The sequence below is a fragment of the Panthera tigris genome, chromosome B3 (assembly GCF_018350195.1).
Source record: "Panthera tigris isolate Pti1 chromosome B3, P.tigris_Pti1_mat1.1, whole genome shotgun sequence".
In the NCBI taxonomy this organism is placed as follows: Eukaryota; Metazoa; Chordata; class Mammalia; order Carnivora; family Felidae; genus Panthera; species Panthera tigris.
The window spans coordinates 37,843,375-37,863,248 of NC_056665.1; the positions used below are offsets into that span (position 1 = coordinate 37,843,375).

The window sequence follows — 19,874 nt, forward strand, 5'->3', positions numbered from 1 at the left end:
CCCCAACTTCCACTGGCAATTTATAGTTTTCTGGATGGGATTTACTACTATTAGTACATTTAAAGAGTTGAACAAATTTGTTATGCACCTTGAAGCCAGAGGAACAGTAAAATAAAACTAATGAACATTTACATTTTTGGAAATATCATTAATGTATGCCTGACAAATTCTGAAAGATAAACATTTAAATGTTAAAATACTTATTACCTTCCCCAAAGGGACAGTGTTGGGAACTAATGAGATAACAAATGTAAAGTGCTTTGAGCCCTTAGAAGAAAGGGGCCAGATGCATACAAATGATTATTAATTGTTAAAGCTATCAGATGGTTACTAATATATTACTTATGATAAAATCATATTTTTATACCCAAACAATAGGATCCTTGCAATTCTTAGGATGATAGAGCTCCTAACCTCCTCCCAGGTTACTGTCTTGTTGGAAGTCCTTTCTTAACCCTTCCCTAGTTTCTTGACCTCAGACGCATTTTCAAACAAACACGACTTCACAGCTTCCAAACCCTTCTGCACCTTTGCATCATCAGTCCTCCACCAGTCTCACAGATCCATTGACACCACATTCTCTTCTCTTGACTTCTTTGATTACGTAATTCTGATGCCTCATGATGCTGTGAATTGTGCAAGTTGATTTTTTAGCTGTAAGTGTAAGTTGAACTGTCCTTTAAGCAACACTAGGATTTGTTATAAAAAAAAAAGTGTAAGTCCCTTGTGTGATCTGGGACAAGTGAATCTGAACTTTCTACTTTACGCAACACGCCAGAATTTGTGGTAAAAGAGCAAATCCTCAATTTCATTTAGTCTTGAGAAATGCACTGAGATACGCTCACTAAATCTGTTTCCTCATTTGTCAAGTGCGGGCAGTAGTAGCCTGTACCCACTTGGGGTTGTTGGAAGGATGCAATAAAATAATGTATGTGGAGTTTCTAGTACATTACACGCTTAGCCCATAAGTGTTCATTAAAGGTAAATGTAAGTAGGTTATGGAAGGTAGGTAAGTAGACAGCAGTTTATCATTAAATATTATCTATTTGGTTTCTTTAAAATCAATAGAAAATGGGTAATAAGTAAAGGGACATCCTCTTATTGACAAATACTTCGTTTCCTTAGGTAGAATAGTAAAAGCTCAGTAACTCATCTCAATTTATGTTCAGGATACTTGAAACAATGTACACGTACATGTGATTTTTTTCCAAGCTTACCTTAGTTTACTAGTAGCATAGTATCTTTGCTACATATATGTGCTCAAAGATAATGGACTATGCTTCTTTCCAAATGTTCTGTAATTAAAACATTTCACTAATTTCATCTGGTCCTCTGGTTTCTTCCATTTAATTACCTGAAGTGATTGTTTCATCATACCAAATTTTCTCCTTTTGTTTTGAAGCTGTAGGTTTTTAGGTAGAGAACCTTACTTCCAGTAATTTTCTAGTAAGACCTGAATCTGAATATGAGGCCTGAATTTGGAAATAGGCATTCTGTGGTGTATGCTAATGAGAGACGCAAGGAGGGAAAGTGCATTGTTTGAGAAAACCAATCACGGTGGGTACAAAAAAAAAAAAAAAAAAAGGTACAGGAGAGTGAACTCATTTACTCATTTTACTATTGCCAGCAGCTTGAGGCTTGAGAGTGCTAATCAAAATTCACATACAAAACTTCCCTGATAGATTAAACAGTTTTGTACTGTTAAGAGGGGTTCTCACCATGTGAAAGATCCACTGCTGTGCTGAACAAAACAGAGACAGTTTTCTTTTAAAGTCCAGAGCAGATGAGAGCCATAAGGAGACAGAGGGTTTCATTTACTCTCAGGACATGATTGTGCCAGTGAACTAATGAGTCTCTTGGACCTTATGTTGCTCTGGCTTCAATGGAGGCGAGACACTAATGGGCATGTAGCACTTCCTATCCGTCAAGTGTCTGGACAATGGGCCCCTCATATGGATTAGAATGATCTGGCAAGAAAAAGAGGTCATCGTTGTACCTAGCACAGGCAGGAAGCCTGGCTAATTCATGTATTTCCAACTATAGCAAAATCAAAAGCTGACACACACAAAAATGTTGACTTTACCGCAGGAGCTCTTAGCTTGTGGCTAAGGCACAGTTAAACGTTACTGAAACTCCATACATAAAAAAAAAACCTCCTTGTTTCCCCAATACATTAGAATATTGTTAAAGATGTAAAGGTTATTCTTTAAAACAAGTCTGATTTTGTGTTGTGACTTGCATATTTCACCCTTCGGTAAACCTGGATGATAACTGAAATATTTGAATGATTGTGAAGCAAATGCAGAGAGTGTCAACGCTGCATATTTTAAAAATTTGCACTTCAAAAGGTTCTGTCGGATTACTATTGTAAAAATCCTACTGCTGTATTAAATGGAGAATTAGAGATTACAAATGTGCATTCAAGCTAGAGGGCTCGAATTACAGTATATATTAAACTAAGAGCAGATACTGCCACCTAGATAAATTCTGATGCTTTGGTTAACTAGATGTTGGCTTGCCTTACTTTTTGAAAAATGGCAACAACAAACAATAGTGGCTAGGTACAAAAAAAAATACAGTGAATGATAAAGGGTCGCTTAAAAAATCCATGTAAATGTAATTTTCTTGGGGAAAAAAAGACCTTTGTGTTTTGCCAAATAGCAATGATTAAGCCTTTATTTAATTTTTTAAATGTAGAAGACAAAATGCTGTTAGAAATAGGAGGGCAAAACTCTATAAAGGATAAACAAAAGCTCCATAATCCTGAAGTTTATAAAGAGGTAGATCCCGAAGTGTTGTCAGGAAGACTTGTAACTTTCTTGTTAGAATATTCCTTACTGAATTCAGACAGAAGAAGAGATTGTTCAACACTCTCAAGTAAAAGCACAAATAGGTTTTAGTTTAGTAAGTAAACTAAGATCACTTAGTAAATAATTTTTTTAAAGGAGCATTACATTATAATCTGTTCTACTACACCTCCTAGCGAACAAAGCAAACTAACTCAGCTCCCCACTTTTATTCGTCACAGCAAAAAGAATGTTGCCTTTTTTCAATTCTGGATTAAAATCTAAAATCAGCAATATATTCCAGGATCATTCATTTATCAGGTTTAGAGGGGTTTTTAGCATCTATGGACTGTTTGAGTTCTTCAAATCTCATTTTGTTTTCCTCTGTTACTCCTAGAATGGCTTCAATGTCATCAATGGCGGTCTGTAAATGAGCAATAAAAATAATATTCATTACTTAATTTTTTTTAACATTTATTTATCTTTGAGACAGAGAGAGACAGAGCATGAACAGGGGAGGGGCAGAGAGAGAGGGAGACAAAGAGTCCGAAACAGGCTCCAGGCTCCGAGCTGTCAGCACAGAGCCCGACGCGGGGCTCTAACTCATGGACCGTGAGATCATGACCTGAGCCGAAGTCAGACGCTTAACCGACTGAGCCACCCAGGCACCCCAAATATTCATTACTTAAAGACCCCTTACAACTCTTTCTCCCATCCAATTATTTGTTCCTTTTTGACTTGAGTATAATTTAGACTGGTTAAACTCAAAACGTTCCTGTCAATGAGCACCTATCTACAAATTGTGTCATCAGTCTTGAAATAAGTAAAAAATATGAGAGTAAGAACTTGGAAACCATCATAGAAATTTTTATGGCTGCTAAATCTAATGGGGAAAAAAAGGGACTTCTATTTTATACATCTTTAATTTTTTTTATTTCATTTTTCTAGTAATTCATTTTTGTTGTATTTTACAGAAGTACTGATCCATGGTAAGTTGGAAAAAACAAAACTTCAGTACAGATAATTTGAGAAGCACTGGTCTAGTCATCCTAAAATGAGGGCTAGTAGGCTGATAGTGTTTATTTCCATTGGGCAGAAAAATGCCCCCCACCTGTTTCCCCCATTTTTTCATTGAGGTAGTATTCACATACCATAAAATTCACCCTTATAAAGAGCTCAACTCAGTGATTTTTAGTATACTCAGAAGAAACCATCATTACTATGTAATTCCAAAACATTTTCATCACCCTGAATAGAAACTCTGTGCCCATTAGCAGCCATTCCTCATTTTCCCCCCTCCCTAGCTCCTGACAACCACGAATCTACTTTCTGTCTCTATGGATTGGCCCACTCTGGACATTTCATACAAATGGAATCCTATAATGTGTGGCCTTTGTGTCTGGCTTTCTTCACTTAGCATAATCTTTTCAAGGTTCATTCGTGTTGTAGCATGGATCGGAACTGCATTTCCTTGTTATGGCTGAATAATACTCCATTTTATCTAATACCTATTTTTACTTGGTTGCTTGCACTTTAGGTATCATATCTAAGAAGGCATTGCTAGCCAAAAGGTCATGAAGATTTATACCTGTGTTTTATTTTAAGAGGTTTATCATTGTAGCTTTTACATTTAGGTCTTTGATCCATTTTTATTTAGTTTTTGTGTATGCTTTGTAATAGAGGTACAACTTGATTTGTATGTGGGTATCTGTATTCTCCAGTACCATTTGTTAAAAAGAATTATTTTGTCATTCTTGTTAAAAATCGATTGACTATAGATGTACAGGTTTAGTTTGGACTCTCAAGTTTATTCCATTGATCTATGTGTATTCTTATGCCAGTACCACACTGTCTTGAATACTGTAGCTTTGTAGTTAAGTTTTCAAGTTGAGAAGCAACTTTCTTCTTTGTTCTTCTCTTTCAAGATTGTTTTGACTATTCTGTATCCTTTGCATTTTCACAGGAAATTTAGGATTATCTTAAAAATTTCTGCAATAAAGCCAGCTAGGAATTTCTAGGACTTCCACTGAATCTGTAGATCAATCTGGGGAGTACTGGCATCTTAACAGTATTAAGTTTTCTACTCCATGAACACATGGAGTATCTTTCCATTTATTTAGGTCTTCTTTCTTTTATGATGAACAGATCTTGTACTTCTTATGTTAAATTTATTCGTAAGTATTTTATTCTTTTTGATGCTATTGTAAATGGAATTAAAAAATAATTTTGGGGGCACTTGGGTGGTTCAGTTGGTTAAGTGTCTGACTCTTGGTTTCAGCTCGGGTCATGATCTCATGGTTCATGAGTTCAAGCCCCACATTGGGCTCTGTGCTGACAGCACGGAGCCTGCTTGGGATTCTCTCTCTCCCTCTCTCTCTGCCCCTCCCCTGCTCGCTCTCTTTCTCTCTGTCTCTGAAGATAAATAAATAAACTTAAAAAAATTAAAAGATATTTTTGTATTTTTTATTTCTAGTATATGGAAATGTAATTGATATCTGTATACTACTGATCCTTGGGTCCTTCTTGAATTTAAGTGTATTAGCTCTAACAGGTTGTTTCTGGGTTCTTCAGGATTTCCTACATACAAGATCATGTTATTGAAGAATAGAGATAATTTTACTTCTTTCTTTAAAATCTGGATGCCTTTTATTTCTTTTTCTTGGTGAATTGCCCTTTCTAGAATAGGGTAATATGGTGATGAATAGAAGTGGTGAGAGCAGACATCTTGCTCCTGATCTTAGGGGGAAAACTTTCAGTCTTATACCATTAACTATGATGTTAGCTGTGGGTTTTTCCTAATACCCTTAACAGGTTGAGGAAGTTTCCTTTTACTCCTAGGCTGAGTGTTTTTATGAGGAAATGGTATTATATTTTGTTAAATGCTTTATCTGCACCACCTTCCATTTTTATTCAGTCTTTGTAAATCCTTGTTTATAAACTGAAAATACTTATTAGAATGTCGCTAGGGTGGTAGAAAATATTACCAAAAATGAATCTATTCCACTTTCAGGTTTTTGTTATTATTTCTATTTTATTCAGATTTATTGCCTTTGGACCTTTTGGTGAGAGTAAAAAAAAATCAAGATAACACTGACTCACCTGAGAAGGCTAGAAACCATGAAATATTTAAAAGCTACTTGAGAATATCTGACTTTTGATGATTTTGAAAGTCAGGTAAACAACAGAGAAATAGCCTTCATTTTGTCAAGCTCAGGGTTTACCGAGTCTGTGTGGTCTTAGTCTTCCCAGGCTGCTATAACAAAATAACCAGAGACTTGGTGGCTTAAACCACAAAAACTTGTTTCTTATGGTTCTGGAGTCTGGGAAGTACAAGGTCAAGATGCCAGCGAATTTAATTCCTGGTAAGAACTCTCTTCCTGGCTTGCAGGCAACCATCCCTTCTTGCTGTATTCTCTTAGGGTGGTTGGGGAGTAGAGACAAAGCAAGAGAGCAAACAGACTCTCTTGTCTCTCATAAGGGCACTACTCACATCCAGAGAACCCTAACCTCTTGACCCCATTTAAACATAATACCCCTCAAAGGCCCCTTCTCCATATACCATCGCATTGGGGGTTAAGGTTTCAACATCTGAATTTTGGGAGGACATAATTCAGTCTGTAGCACTGATTATTATTTTTGGACAGACTAAACTGACTATGCTCACGCAGACTAAATTGCTCAGGATTTTGCACATGGCAGTAACTGATGAAATGATACTAGTTGACAGTAACTTAGAATATAAATGAAGAGCTAGGTCCTTTTGGACCAGTGAAAGTTGATGCAACCCTGGGCCTAATTTTCACTGAGTCTTCTCAGTCATGTTGTGGGAAAAGCAATGGTCATTCTTCCAACTCATAAAATCATATTGAAGAGGAATTATCATCATTATTACTGTTATTAGAACAGGCTCTAATGCAAGGAAAAAAACACTCAAAATTTACATCTTTACAACAAGCTTTTGTTGGGCTTTCCATTTAAGAGAAGGATCACATGTGGTTTCCGATTGAGTCCTCTGAGTTACTTGACCTGTTTGTTCAATCATGATGAAGGCCCATTCGGGGAATCAGATGCAGATCTTGGTGATCAATACGAAGTGTTTATCTCTGCTCTGCCAGTGTTTCGGAAACTCTTGTGTGGATCTTGCTCCGTTTTCTTGCTCTTGTACCTGTTTCTCCAGTTTGGAGACTTCTAAGCAATTACATACAAGTAGCTTTCTGGACCAACATCTTTAAAGGCCATCTGGCACCTTCAAAAAGGTTAGTGATGAAATATCTGCTCCACTTTGGAGAAACAGTGGAGTAAATGACCCATGTGTATGCCAAGGGCTTTTTTTTGTTTCTCTCTACGACACTTTATCCTTCCTGAGGTCTCAGAACTTCTCTGGTCTACATAGGTGGATTCCCCAGGAATCCTTGGCCAGACATGGCATTTTCTGAAATGTAAGTAGATTCCATTCAGGATTTTTGGTTGTGACAGTCTCCGTTTTGGTTCCATTGTCACACTTCAGTTTCACCTCCCATATCAGAAAACAAGTCTACTATATTTCAAAGAAAAAATTTCAGACTATTAAACTTAACTAACAGGTTCAGTGGGAACCTTATAATATTGACCCTGTACGTTATAAGATATGTACTGCTTCACAATAAAAAAAAATGGTTTAGCACTTGTTTACAATACAGCATGAGGTATTTTCAGTCCTTGTATAGAAATTAACCAGAATCGTTAGTTAATTAACACCTCACCTTAAAATTGGTCTCGCCTTGCATATTAGGTGCTGATATTTCTTGATGGATGATGAAGAGATTTCGAGCAAAGGTCATGAGGACCCCCTGGAGATCCTCACCGATTGTTCTGTTAATGATATCCAAACAAATGAGTTTACCAACGATTCCCCTCACAAGCTTAAAAACAATCACCCTCTCATTTGTGCCTGTCTGGTGATGGAATTTAATGAGTATTTTCAATCTCACAAGGTGGCAATCTTCAGGGAGATATGAAAGATGAGGCTCCATTTTAACTTGTCAACAAAGAGGATTTGTGCAATAAATATTTTTTTATTAATCAACTTAGCAGAATATAAGAATAGCTTCAGTCATTTCTAGCAAAAGGGTACCACTGAGCTAGGAAAGTAGTATTAGCTCACTTAAAAAATTGTTGAAATCAGTTTAAAAGAATTGTTGCTAAGTATAATTCATACCTAACAATGTCTTTGTCTACAGAGCTGTTTGCACCTCAGTATTCTAGAGACTTTTGTCTGGGAGTTATTTTCTATTTTATGTATGCAAGCAATTACTGCTATGTATGAGTGTGCTCCATCCATGTTCCTAGGAGAATGTGCCCCATTCCTGAACAGGCATCTTTATAAAACCGAACACACACTTGAAGAAGATTTCAGAGACAAGCTGCATACCGTCCTATGGTCAGTGAATATTCTCAAACAACTAGACTGTTGTAAATTTTAACTTAGAAACGAAACTTCAGGTTATTTCTTCTAGTTACTTTGTGAACTTTCTGTATCAAAGGAGAAAAACGGATGAAATGAATGGATTGATTTTTAAGAATTGTTCGGTCCTGAGGGTAGGATACCAAAGATACTTCAGGCAACTGCAAAGAACTTTAGGTTACTTCCTTCCCAATTGTTACCTGTAAAATAAGTCATCCTAGAGTGCAAGGCTTAAACATTTTTGGAATGGCTGCCTTCCAGCCTGATTGGGCTTTCCCATGGGTCAGGCTGGGAGCAGAAAGCTTCCCAGGCCCCAGGACAGTAGACCATTTGTCCTGCCACTGGCTATGTGACTTTGGGAGGAAGTTACTTCTTTTTTTCTGAAATGAAGGACTTTGACTGGATTAATGCTTCCAAACTTTTGGAGTTACAGTCCCCAAAGCCAAGGACGCTTACCCCTCATAGTTACTGAACTTTAGTATCTATCTCTTCTTTTATAATAGTCAAAGACAATGTCAGAGTCAGTAATTTTTATTTTTGTTTATTAAAGCAATTTTTTTTAAATTTTATTTTAAGTAGGCTTCATACCCAATGTGGGGCTCGAACTCATGACCCTGCCTGAGATCAAGAGTCACTGCTCTACTGACTGAGCCAGCCAGGGGCCCCAGAGTCAATAATTTTTAAAAGTGATTTGTACTTGGGGCACCTGGGTGGCTCAGTCAGTCAAGCTTCCAACTTCAGCTCAGGCCATGATCTCATGGTTTGTGAGTTCAAGCCCCGTTCGGGCTCTGTGCTGAAGTGCAGAGCCTGCTTCAGATTCCCTGTCTCTCTCTCTCCTCCTTCCCCTCCCTGCTTGCTCTCTCTCTCTCAAAAATAAATAAATAAACATTTAAAAATAAATAAATAAAAGTGATTTGTATTTCATTGCCACAGAGTCAGTAGGTATTAGACCCTGGCTGCTTCTTAAAACAGATTCCTGGGCCCACTTCAGATCAACAAAATCAGAAATTTTGGGTTTGGAACCCAGGAATGTATAGTTTCACTGAGAACCCCAGATGATTCTTATATATACTAAAGATTGAGACCCATACTTTAAAATATTATAGTGTGTGTGTGTGTGTGTGTGTGTGTGTGTGTGTGTGTGTGTATGAAGCTGGGTCCACATATATGGATTCATGCCCCTCTCATCATCCCTTCTTAGGCTTCTGGGGTCCATGGTCCCTAGGAATTAACCTCTATTAATTCATTTCTAGAATTTCCTTCATTTTCCTTCCTTGAAAGTTCTTCTTGAATTCTGCTATTCCCAGAAATATACTAGTATAAATGGAGTCAATGTGAAGTTATCCTGGCAAAGCCAAACCACCAAATTCTGGCCTGTAAGGTCATCCCCCTGGGAGCCCTCCTCTTTCCTAAACAGGTAGCTGATTAATGTTCTTCGCCTGATGTGAACTGATGGCAACAAAGCCAAACAAAGCCCAGGCATCTCATGAAAAGCCTCTCCTTAAAGCTTCAGAGAAAATCAACAAAAACAACACAAAGATGTGTTTGCTCATCTTTCCTTTTTCCATATGAATTCTCAAAAACAATGTCTCCTGGCCATTGTTTATTAAATCATCTTTCTCAACCTCCATGACTACATGTCAGTGCAATTTCTGCTGTACTAACTATAATTCCGTCCTTTTATGGCACATTCAAGAAAGCGCAGCTGCATGCAAGTGAGAATTTCAGGGATAATCTTGAATCCTACCTAATACTCAAAAAGGAAATTAACAAACTTGGTGCAAAATTGCACAGGTAGTGATGCAGTTCACAGTAGGCTGAGAATCTCTTTTCCATAATAGGGTTCTCTATACAAGGCAGCCATACTATATGGGAAAAGCACACTAGATTCAGAGTCATGAGACACAACTACTGTGTGATGTTGGCAAACCACATCCCTACTCAATGCCCCCATTTCCTTTGTACACTATGAGAGTCAGTTAATTCCCAGGGTCCTTCTTTGCTCCAACATTCTCTGGTTCTATGGCTACAGGAAGGGATGAGAAAGATAAGATAGGAAGCAGTGGACAAGGCTCTAGAGTCTTCAGGAGGCGCATGTCAATCATCAGTGTCCTTTCTGTAGGATATGTGAGTAGTAATACCATCTACACCAGTAGGACTATTTCCACCACCAAAGCTAGCCCGCCCATCAAGGCATCCCTGCCTGAAGTCTCAGGAGCAGGTATAGGCATAGCTGGGTGAGCTCCTCTTGGTCACCAGTCTACATTATTCATTCTGTGGGCTTCAGCATCAAACCAGCCCTGCTGCTTGATCAGTTTGATGATTGGGGGTTTCCTTTTTCACATTAGTCTTTTCTGTCTCCTCGATTCCCTGATGCTGTCCTCTTGCTTGGTTCCTCTGTGCCGAAGTACCCATGTGGATAAGTCTTCCTGTGGTCCATACTGCAGAAACTCTGCCTCTGCCCTATTAACACTATCCCTGTTTCATCATGTCAATTGTAGGACGCAAGTCCTGCTCCTGCCTGTCAGCCTCTGCTGGGCTCTACCACCTGCCAACAGGCCTTCTTTATGCTGCCCCCTTGCTGGCCTGGGTCTGTAAGAAGAGCAGCGTCCTCTTTGAGCTCCTATGGTTGTGCTCCTTGCCAACCAGCCCTCTGGATGCCCTTTCACTCTGTAGGTGACCTTTCCTAATGCTGTGAGCTGGTTGCTCCTTGGTATGATCTCTAGGCACCTGGAAAGCAGAGGGTAGCTCCTTCCCTGCACATGTACAGAGGTGTCCCTGGCTCTATTCTCCTCCTGGACACGAACATCCAGGCAGATAAGGTGAATGAATACTTGTTGGGGTGTTATGTCTCATTCCTGTTGCTCTCCTGAAAGTATAACAAAAGAGTGGGGAAGAGAGCCTAAAATAAACAGTGAAGGGACTCTTCTAACATGACCCAGTGAATTTTACATGTTTATGGGACCTTGGGGAAAGATGGGTACTGGAGGGGACGACTAAGCCAGCAAGCTCTCCACCCAAGTGAAGAGAGGTGTTTAAGACTGTAAACACTAGATTAAATTGTTAGCCACATTCTGGCTCCAAAGGGGAGGAAATCAAAACATTTGCATGAGTTCAAAGGGATCAGTGACATTGAGTGTCATTGCACTGATGATGGCCTGTTGTAACTGACATTGCTGTGGTAAAACAAAGGACCATACTTTGGAAAGGGGAGTTGAGAGCTGTCCTGTGCACATCTTTGCCTGTTTCAGTGTGCAGCTGTTGGGACCAGTTTCCAGGGGACTAAGCACCTAGGGGGAACTGAGGCTGCTCAGGACATTGATGCTTACTAGAAGAATTGTCTATTATTTGGTTTTTCATGAGACCAGATCTGAGTGTGTACATGTGTTTCAATTTGAGGCCACAATGTCTACACCAAGGTAGAAGTCACAAGGAAGAGAAATACAGGGACAGTTTCCCAATTAAGTTAGGATAACTTAGAGGTATCAAATGGCCATATTCCAAGATATGAAAAGATTGTGTGTGTGTGTGTGTGTATATATATACACACACACACACAAGATATGGTATGTCTTGTATATATGATAAGATATATATATATATATATACACACACACACAAGATATGATAAGATTGTGTCTCTAAAGCATGAATCCTAGATCAGAAGACAAATTTGTTAGCTCTCCAAAGTATGCTGGAGAGAAATTTGCAGGAAATAGGAAACAGAGCAGCCTCCTGAGTGGTGCTAGCAAGATTCTTCATAACATGCATCTTGAGAAGATTGTAGCAGAGCTGAAACGGGAGCTGAGGAGGGGCTATGGATCCTGCCTTTCTGGGGAGCATCTTGCCAAGTCACCAGAACACTTCTCTAAGCAAGCCAGAATGACAACTGCCCTCCTACAATACGGATGTCTGAGCTGGTTCCTCATCAGATTCACTGTGCCTTAGATGTGTATGTGTTTGAACGTAATGTGTTGTTGGAACTAGCCTCTTTCCCATCAATTTTGGATAATTAATCAGTTATTGTTATGAACCCCCACTGACATATCTAGAGTCATTATATGAAATAGTTGAAGATCTAAATAAAACAAGATAGACTTCCAGTAAATCAGCATGCTGATTAAAATGCATGAGAAGTATCGTTCTTATTGGTTGTCACAGTCTATTTTCTTAGCTTATTACATCTCGTAGACACACTTTGTACTCACAACATTCCCAACTTGTCTCTCTTCAGGTGTTCATATAATATAAAAACAGTTCCTTGTCTGTCCTATAAAATTTGAATTGGGAAAAAAGAAATAGCATTTTATTTTAGCAACAAAGAAACCTACTACACCAAGACCACTAAGACTGATTGGAATTGAAATCCAGAGCTACCATCAAACATTGTGAGAAGCACATTTGGAAAAGCTGTCTCCTGAATATGGAGTATATATGGTCTAGGACAGGGTTGTTGTTGTTAATTGAGATATAATTTACATAGAACACTGTCTAAGGTATACCATGCCTTGATATGATACATTTATATATTGTGATATGATTACCACTTTAGCCTTAGCTAACACTTCTGTCACATCCTACAATTATCATTTCTTTTTGTGGTGAGGACATTTAAGACCTAGTCTCTTAGCAGTTTTGAACTATATAAAACGGTATCATTCATGATAATCACTATGCTGTGCATTAGATTACCAGAACCTATTTATCTACTTGTTGTAAGTTTGTACCCTTTAACAATATCTGTGCAATGCCCCTGCTTCCCAGCCCGATAACCACTATTCTACTCTGTTTCTGACCTCAGCTTTTTTAGATTCCATATATAAGTGATATCATACAGTATTTGTCTTTGTCTGGCTTATCTCACTTAACATAATGCCCTGAAGGTCCATCCATGTTGTAGCAAATTTGCTACAACATGAGTGGACCTTGAGGGGATCCTCATGGATAGATATAGATATAGATATCTATCTATATCCTCATGAATATATATATAGAGAGACAGATGTATATATATATCTGTGTGTGTGTGTATATATATATATATATATATATATATATCTCCTCATGGATATATATATATATATATATATATAAAAATATACACAGATATATATATGTATATATATTAAGAAATATGGGAGATATATATATATATATACATATGTGTATATATATATGTATATATATATATATATGTATATATATATATCTCACACATTTTCTTTATCCATTCATCCATCAATAGACACTTAGGGTTTTTTTATGCCTTGGCTATGGGAATAATGTGAACATGGAGGTACAGATATCTCTTTGAGATAGTGATTTCGTTTCCTTCAGATATATGCCCAGAAGTGGAATTGCTGGATCATATGGTAGTTGTATTTTCAATTTTTTTTGAGGAATCTTTATACCGTTTTCCACAGGGACTGAGCCAATTTATATTCCCACCAACAGGCATAAGGGTTCCCTTTTTTCCACAACCGTGCCAACACTTATTATCTCTTGTCTAGGCTAGTGTTTTTTGAAATATGATCCTCAGAACACCTTTATCAGAGTCATCTAGTGTGCTTGTTAAAAAGGCATCATCCAAATTCAAGATCTTTGGGAGGGAATTTGCTTTTTAGCTCACTTCCTGGGCGATTCTCCTGCAAATCAGGATTTGAAAACCACTCTTCTGAGAGCAATGGGTAAAAATATATAGGGAAGCTATTTGTTGTGTGGAAAATAATTTGTACGTCAGTAGAAACTATGTGTTGTCTATGGCACACCCTATTGCCTTGATTCAGTGGGAGATACTTACTACTCTATAAGTTGTAGGTGACTGAGACAGATTCTCTCCAGTCTGGTAGAAGTTGGGTCAATTTTCTTCACCTGCTTCCCTGTGGAAGAGCTAGTTTTCTCTCCATTTGCATGTCCATTTCAATATTCCTGATCTATAAAGATAATCTGGGTTTTTTGGATTCTTTTTTCTACTGATTATAGCATCTAATTTTTCTTTGTTAAGTAAAATGTTTATCATGTTTTTATTTTTGCATCTGTATGAGAGGCATGATTTTATCCTTTTTTGAAAACTATTTTAAACAGCTTTTTCCAAATAAATAAAAAGCTAACACTGGAGTTGTCCAATAGTGGAAATGGCCGCCCTGGGGAATCGTGAACTCCTCGTCACTGGGAGTCCAAACACAAAAATTGTTCATGAGATTTGGTTAAAAAAAAAAAAAATCACATGCCAGAATTAAGGCTGCCTCTTGACTCCTCATTTTATTAGGAAATATGGGCATCAGGACACACATTGGATTGTAACGGTGACTCTCAATGCTGGCTGCACATTAGAATCATCTGGGCCCTACCTCCAGAAATACTGATTTAATGTAGGCCACTCTGGAGTGGGCCCTACATACAGTGTCATGCTGAGCCATATTGGAGCCTGAGGCAAAGGAAAAACTCGGTATGTTTTAATTTAAGATTATGAAATTTTATTGACCATGGATTTTTTTGCATTAATTTTGATCTTTAAGATAATGCATTAAAATAGTTTTATCTTTCTTAATGAGTATTTTTTGTACTCCCTTAAATTTTGTGCTCTGGGTACAGGTGTCACTTGCCTCATCCTAATCCCAGCCCTGCTTGGCCATCTGTACTTTTTGAAGGTCCTCACTCAAGTCATTCTCATGGGCAGTCTGGGTTGAGAACCACTGACTGGTTGATCTGTCAGGTGTCCTGCTTCCCTTTCTGTGCTGTCCAATATGGTAGCCACTAGCCACATGGGGCTACTACTGAGAACTTGAAATATGAGTAGTCCAAATTGAGATGTGCTATAGCTTTCAAAGACTGAGTAAAGAAAAATGTAAAATATGTCATTAATAACTTTTATACTGATTACATATTGAAATGATACTAGTTTTTAGTTTGGGGAGCATCCTTTTCTTTAAAGAATTTTTTAACAAAATATTTATTTTTGAAGGAGAGAGAGACAGAGCATGAGCGGGGGAGGGGCAGAGAGAGCAAGAGGGAGACACAGAATCTGGGGCAGGCTCCAGTCTCTGAGCTGTCAGCACAGAGCCCGACATGGGGCTCAGACTTTTGAGCTGTGAGGTCATGACCTGAGCCGAAATCAAGAGTCCGAAACTTAACCGAGTGAGCCACCCAGGCGCCCCTGGAGAGCATCCTTTTCTTGATACTGATTTCTGAATCAATCAGGTAGCCTAGGTTATGCTGCAATAATTTTTAAAAAAACAACCAAATTCTTAGTTGTTTATAACAACAAATGTGTGGTTCTGGCTTATACTCCATTTCCCACATGGGCTGGCATGGGTCTCTGGTCACTGTTGGGACCCTCAGGGACCCAGGCAACGGAGGCTCTGTCTCAGTGTGCTTCCATGATTTCCAAAGCAGGAAAAAGGACATGGAGACTCATGAAGTGGCTCTTGAAGGCTTCTGCATGAAATACCCTTCTGCTCATATTTCACAGGCCCAAATAAGTTACATGGCCATACTTGACTTCAGGGAAAAGGCTGAGGAAGAATAATTCTGTTATGTGCCTGCAAGGAGGAGAATCAGAACATTTGTGAACAGCCCTAATGATTGCCACCATGGCAATGCCCTGGCCTGAGAAAATGATTGCTGGTGGTTATGGAGCCATTTAGGCCCGTGGCACACTGCCTATGTATGTGTGAGACCAGCCCTGCCCCACACTGTCGCAGGCAGTAAACATGACGCTTTTCTCCATATGGCTTTCATTACAACTTCATTTCATTAGGAAATCAGTGGGGGTATTCTGTAGCATTACAGAAATACCAAGAACGAGACCCACCAAGTTGCTTACAAACTCGGTAATGCTTCCTTCCAATATTCAGCAAGGAAAAATAAATTCGTGAGGTGATCTCATTTCCCTTTTATCCTCTTAAGAGCTTGGATGAAAAACATTGGAAATTCTGTGATCATAATGGGAAGAAAGACATAAATGTTGAGAATAAGGACTTTTGAAGATTCTTTTGGGAACATTGACAATGATGTATTATTAATGTTGCTTCTGTTTTTGGAAAGAGCACCCACATTACATTTGATCAAGAGTGGGAGGGGGTTGCAGAGGCTACACTCATCTTTTTAGACACAGCATAACCTAAGGAGGCAATAACAGTTTAGAGAAGTTAAGTATTAAACATAGCTTTTTTTCTCTTTTGTAAGGTAGAGAGAGAGTCATGGGGGCTATAGAGAAGTTTGTGCTCCTTCAGCTGAAGAATACATAAGGGGTATCTAGATGGACTATTTTATTTGAAATAGCTCCCAGCATTCTTGAACTGGGTTGGTAATAAGATTATAGAAATATAAATAGTCCTAAGGGGGAAAAGGTACATACGGGACACGTTTGGTGTAAGAGAAAGAATCATAGTTGCCTTTATGGACAATTATGGATTCAAATGTTAGTTCCACAAAGTGCATAGCTGTGTAATGTTGGGAAATGCTGAAACGAAATCCCCTGGTGTAATATAGGAGAAAGAATAGCTTCATACAGAAGAGATGTGAAGGTCAAAGGGACAATGAAGAGCTAAGCTAATGCTTAGCTCAGTGGCCAGCACATAGTAGGGGCTCTGCAAATGCTGGTTCATCACCCGTCTTTTCAGGAAAATGCAGTTAAGAGAACAAGAAGGCAGTTCAGACAAGGGATGGACCCTAGGGTGTGAAAAGATGAGACCCCATCTCAGAAAAACTGGAGCAAGGATATTGTTGGAGAATTTCCAATGACTCCTTTTTCTTACCTCAGAGTTTTAAGACTTCATTTTTTTTAATACAATTTTTTTTAATGTTTATTTATTTTGGGAGACAGACAGAGTTGGGGGGCAGAGAGAGAGGGAGGCACAGAATCCGAAGCAGGCTCCAGGATCCGAGCTGTCAGCATAGAGCCTGACGTGGGGCTCGAACCCACGAAGCGTGGGATCATGACCTGGGCGGAAGTGGGACGCCCAACTGACTGAGCCACCCCTGGTTTTTGGGTTTTTTTAACCTCTCTCTCTCTTCTTGTACTTTCTTGTTACGATTTGTTCTTTTTTTCCTCTTTATCCCCACTTCCCCTTTTTGGTGTATTTTTCTGTCTTGGGATTCTATCCTCTCTTTTCTTCTTCACATTGTTCTGTCACTCCATTGCCCCCAATCCATATTTCTCTCTCTCCCCCATTTCATCTCTCGTCCTTTATAGGGTGTGTAGCTCAGGTGACCTGGAGACAGAGCCAGTTATGTCTTGGGTGCCCCTCTGCCCCTTTCTGTTATTCTTCTCACCTTCAGTGGAACTTCTCCCTCTACACCATCCTCTGTTCCCCTGGGGCCATAGCAATTTGTTTTTCGTACTAAAATTTGTTCTTAGAAATGAATCTGATCAACTCAGAGTCACAAAGGTGTAAATAACGTAAAAAATTTGGTGCTTTACTTTTCCCAGAAGTACTGGAACTCCAATCAAGTAGAAAGCCTTTAGCCAAAGAAATAAATCTCTAATAGTAATTTCAGGGAAATGAAAGTTATGGAGCATATTATCTTTTGGGCAGGCGACTTTCCCTGCCAAATATGTCTATTCACAGAGCTCGTTCTGCTTTGATATTTTAGAATAAAATAAAATAAAATAAAATAAAATAAAATAAAAATATTCAGAGAAAGCTAAAGTTAGATTTAGCCACCTTCTGGTACATGGAAGTGTTTCGGTCTTACCAGTTTGGGGCTAAAAATTGTTTAATTCCAAAAAGATTGTAGAGAACAAATGCAACAGTTAATTTCAGATAAATCAGTTCAATCTGGCTTTTTCATTCTTTCTTATATATGACCAGTTTTAATGTAATTTTTAAAGGAATATGAGCTCCATTATATGTGTTTACAAACAGCATAAATCAATCTAACTGAAGAGCCTTACACTCTCTGATGGTGCCCTGCAGTGTGGTGGGGATTGCCAAGTGGCAGTTGGGTCATTCTATTCACTGTTGACCTCATGTCTAAGGTCTATATGCTTTTCGAGAGTCTGCAAAAAGAGTCGGCCCCTAAAAAATTCTATTTGTTCTCAAGTATGAGAAATGAAAATTAATAAATGTAGAACTGAATGTCTGCAAATCAAAACATTTGGTCACTTGGTTGTCGCTCAGTTGTGTCATTATCTATAGGTTACTTTTAATATAGGAGGTGACTGTATTTTAATATGTGTGATGTCATGTGGGATGGGTCTTCCACAGGTAAGAGCGCATGGGTCACTCAGGTCTTAGAATAAGCCATCAGTGTCAGAGATTTGAAAATCTGAAGTGCAAAATCATGAAACTATTTCTCAGAGCAACATGTGTCTCTAGGCACAAAATGGAGGTTCTAGTTTGGGTAGGTGATATTACATCACATTTGCTCTCATCTGGGAGCAGCTGGGCAGGAGCCATCAGTATCACTGGCAACAGACAAAAACTGGGAAAAACTTTTTTTTTTATCAGAACTCCTTCTAGAAAAAAACTACTATATGGAAGTAGAAGGATGGCAGGGACTGAATTGCGTGTCCCCTCAAAGTCATATGTTGAAGCAAGCCCTGAAGCTGTATTGGAAATAGGGTCTTTAAGGAGGTGATTAAGTTTATATGAGGTCATATGGGTGGGGCCCTGATCTGATAGAACTAGTGTCCTTGTCCTCACCAGAATGGTGAGCAATAAATTTCTGTTGGTTAAGCCACCCCGTCGGTGGTGTTCTGTTATGGCAGCTCAAGCAGGCTCAGACAGAGGATATTCATTGATAAGCAGCTTCGAGCGGGGTCAGGGAGCTCAGGACATGCTTCAGGATCAAGAGATGGTCCCCAAAATGCCTCCCAAGTCTGGTGAGCTACAAGGCTTTTGCTTTACCAAGGTGGGTGTGCAGGCTTGGGACAGAGCTAAATTTCTGAGAACCAAGTGCCCCCCATGCCAGTGGAGCTGCTCGTTCACCCTTCCCCAAGCAGCCCTCAGCCTTCCTAGAAATACACGTCAAACTCATGTTTAGAGAATATCTGTGTGCAGGGACACTGAATTATTAGCTGCTGAGATCACCCATAGGCTTATGTTTGGTCCACCTTGGCCAACTTTTGGCCTTCGTACCTCAATGTCATAGCCGATGCCATGGGCCTTACACATTTGGAGAAAAACATACGGGAAAACCAGTGAGAGATTGTTGTGCTTCAGCTGGGTCGTCATCACTGCATAGCGACTGGCTGCTGGTGACTGGAAAAGACCACAGTTGCATGTAAGACCCTTCACAAAATACTTGTTTAAAAAAGTTTCTTTAATGTTTATTTATTTTTGAGAGAAAGAGAGAGCTAGCAGGGGAGGGGCAGAGAGAAAAGGAGACACAGAATCCGAAGCAGGCTTCAGGCCCCGAGCTGTCAGCCCAGAGCCCGACGCGGGGCTTGAACTCACAAACAGCGAGATCATGACCTGAGTAGAAGTCAGACACTTAACTGACTGAACCTCCCAGGTGCCCCTCTTCACAAAATATTTAAATAAACTTTAACTTTAGAATAAAGTTAAATACTAAATAAATACTAAAAAAAACTAAATAAATAAAGTTAAATAAATAAAGTAGATTAACAGAAAAGTTATGAAGATAATACAGAGAGTTCCTATCTCATATCCTGTAACCTTGCGGTATGTTTGTCACAT

General features: G+C 38.9%; 1 protein-coding gene across 7 annotated transcripts in view; it reads right to left on the reverse strand.

Annotated features, from left to right (window-relative positions):
- Positions 1-3,001: 3,001 nt before the first annotated feature.
- Positions 3,002-19,874, reverse strand: part of IQCH (IQ motif containing H) — a 212,729-nt gene continuing 195,856 nt past the window's right edge. For 6 of the 7 annotated variants that reach the window (XM_042988561.1, XM_042988564.1, XM_042988562.1 and 3 more), the window contains 4 exons: positions 19,314-19,436; positions 12,438-12,499; positions 7,529-7,637; positions 3,002-3,210 (listed from right to left, as the gene is read on the reverse strand). In XM_042988561.1, the coding sequence (XP_042844495.1) occupies positions 3,097-3,210; positions 7,529-7,637; positions 12,438-12,499; positions 19,314-19,436 (408 nt within the window). In that variant the 3' untranslated portion in view covers positions 3,002-3,096. Of the gene's footprint in view, positions 3,211-7,528; positions 7,638-12,437; positions 12,500-14,029; positions 14,163-19,313; positions 19,437-19,874 lie in introns of those variants that run through there. The other variant, XR_006218555.1, reaches the window with a different exon arrangement.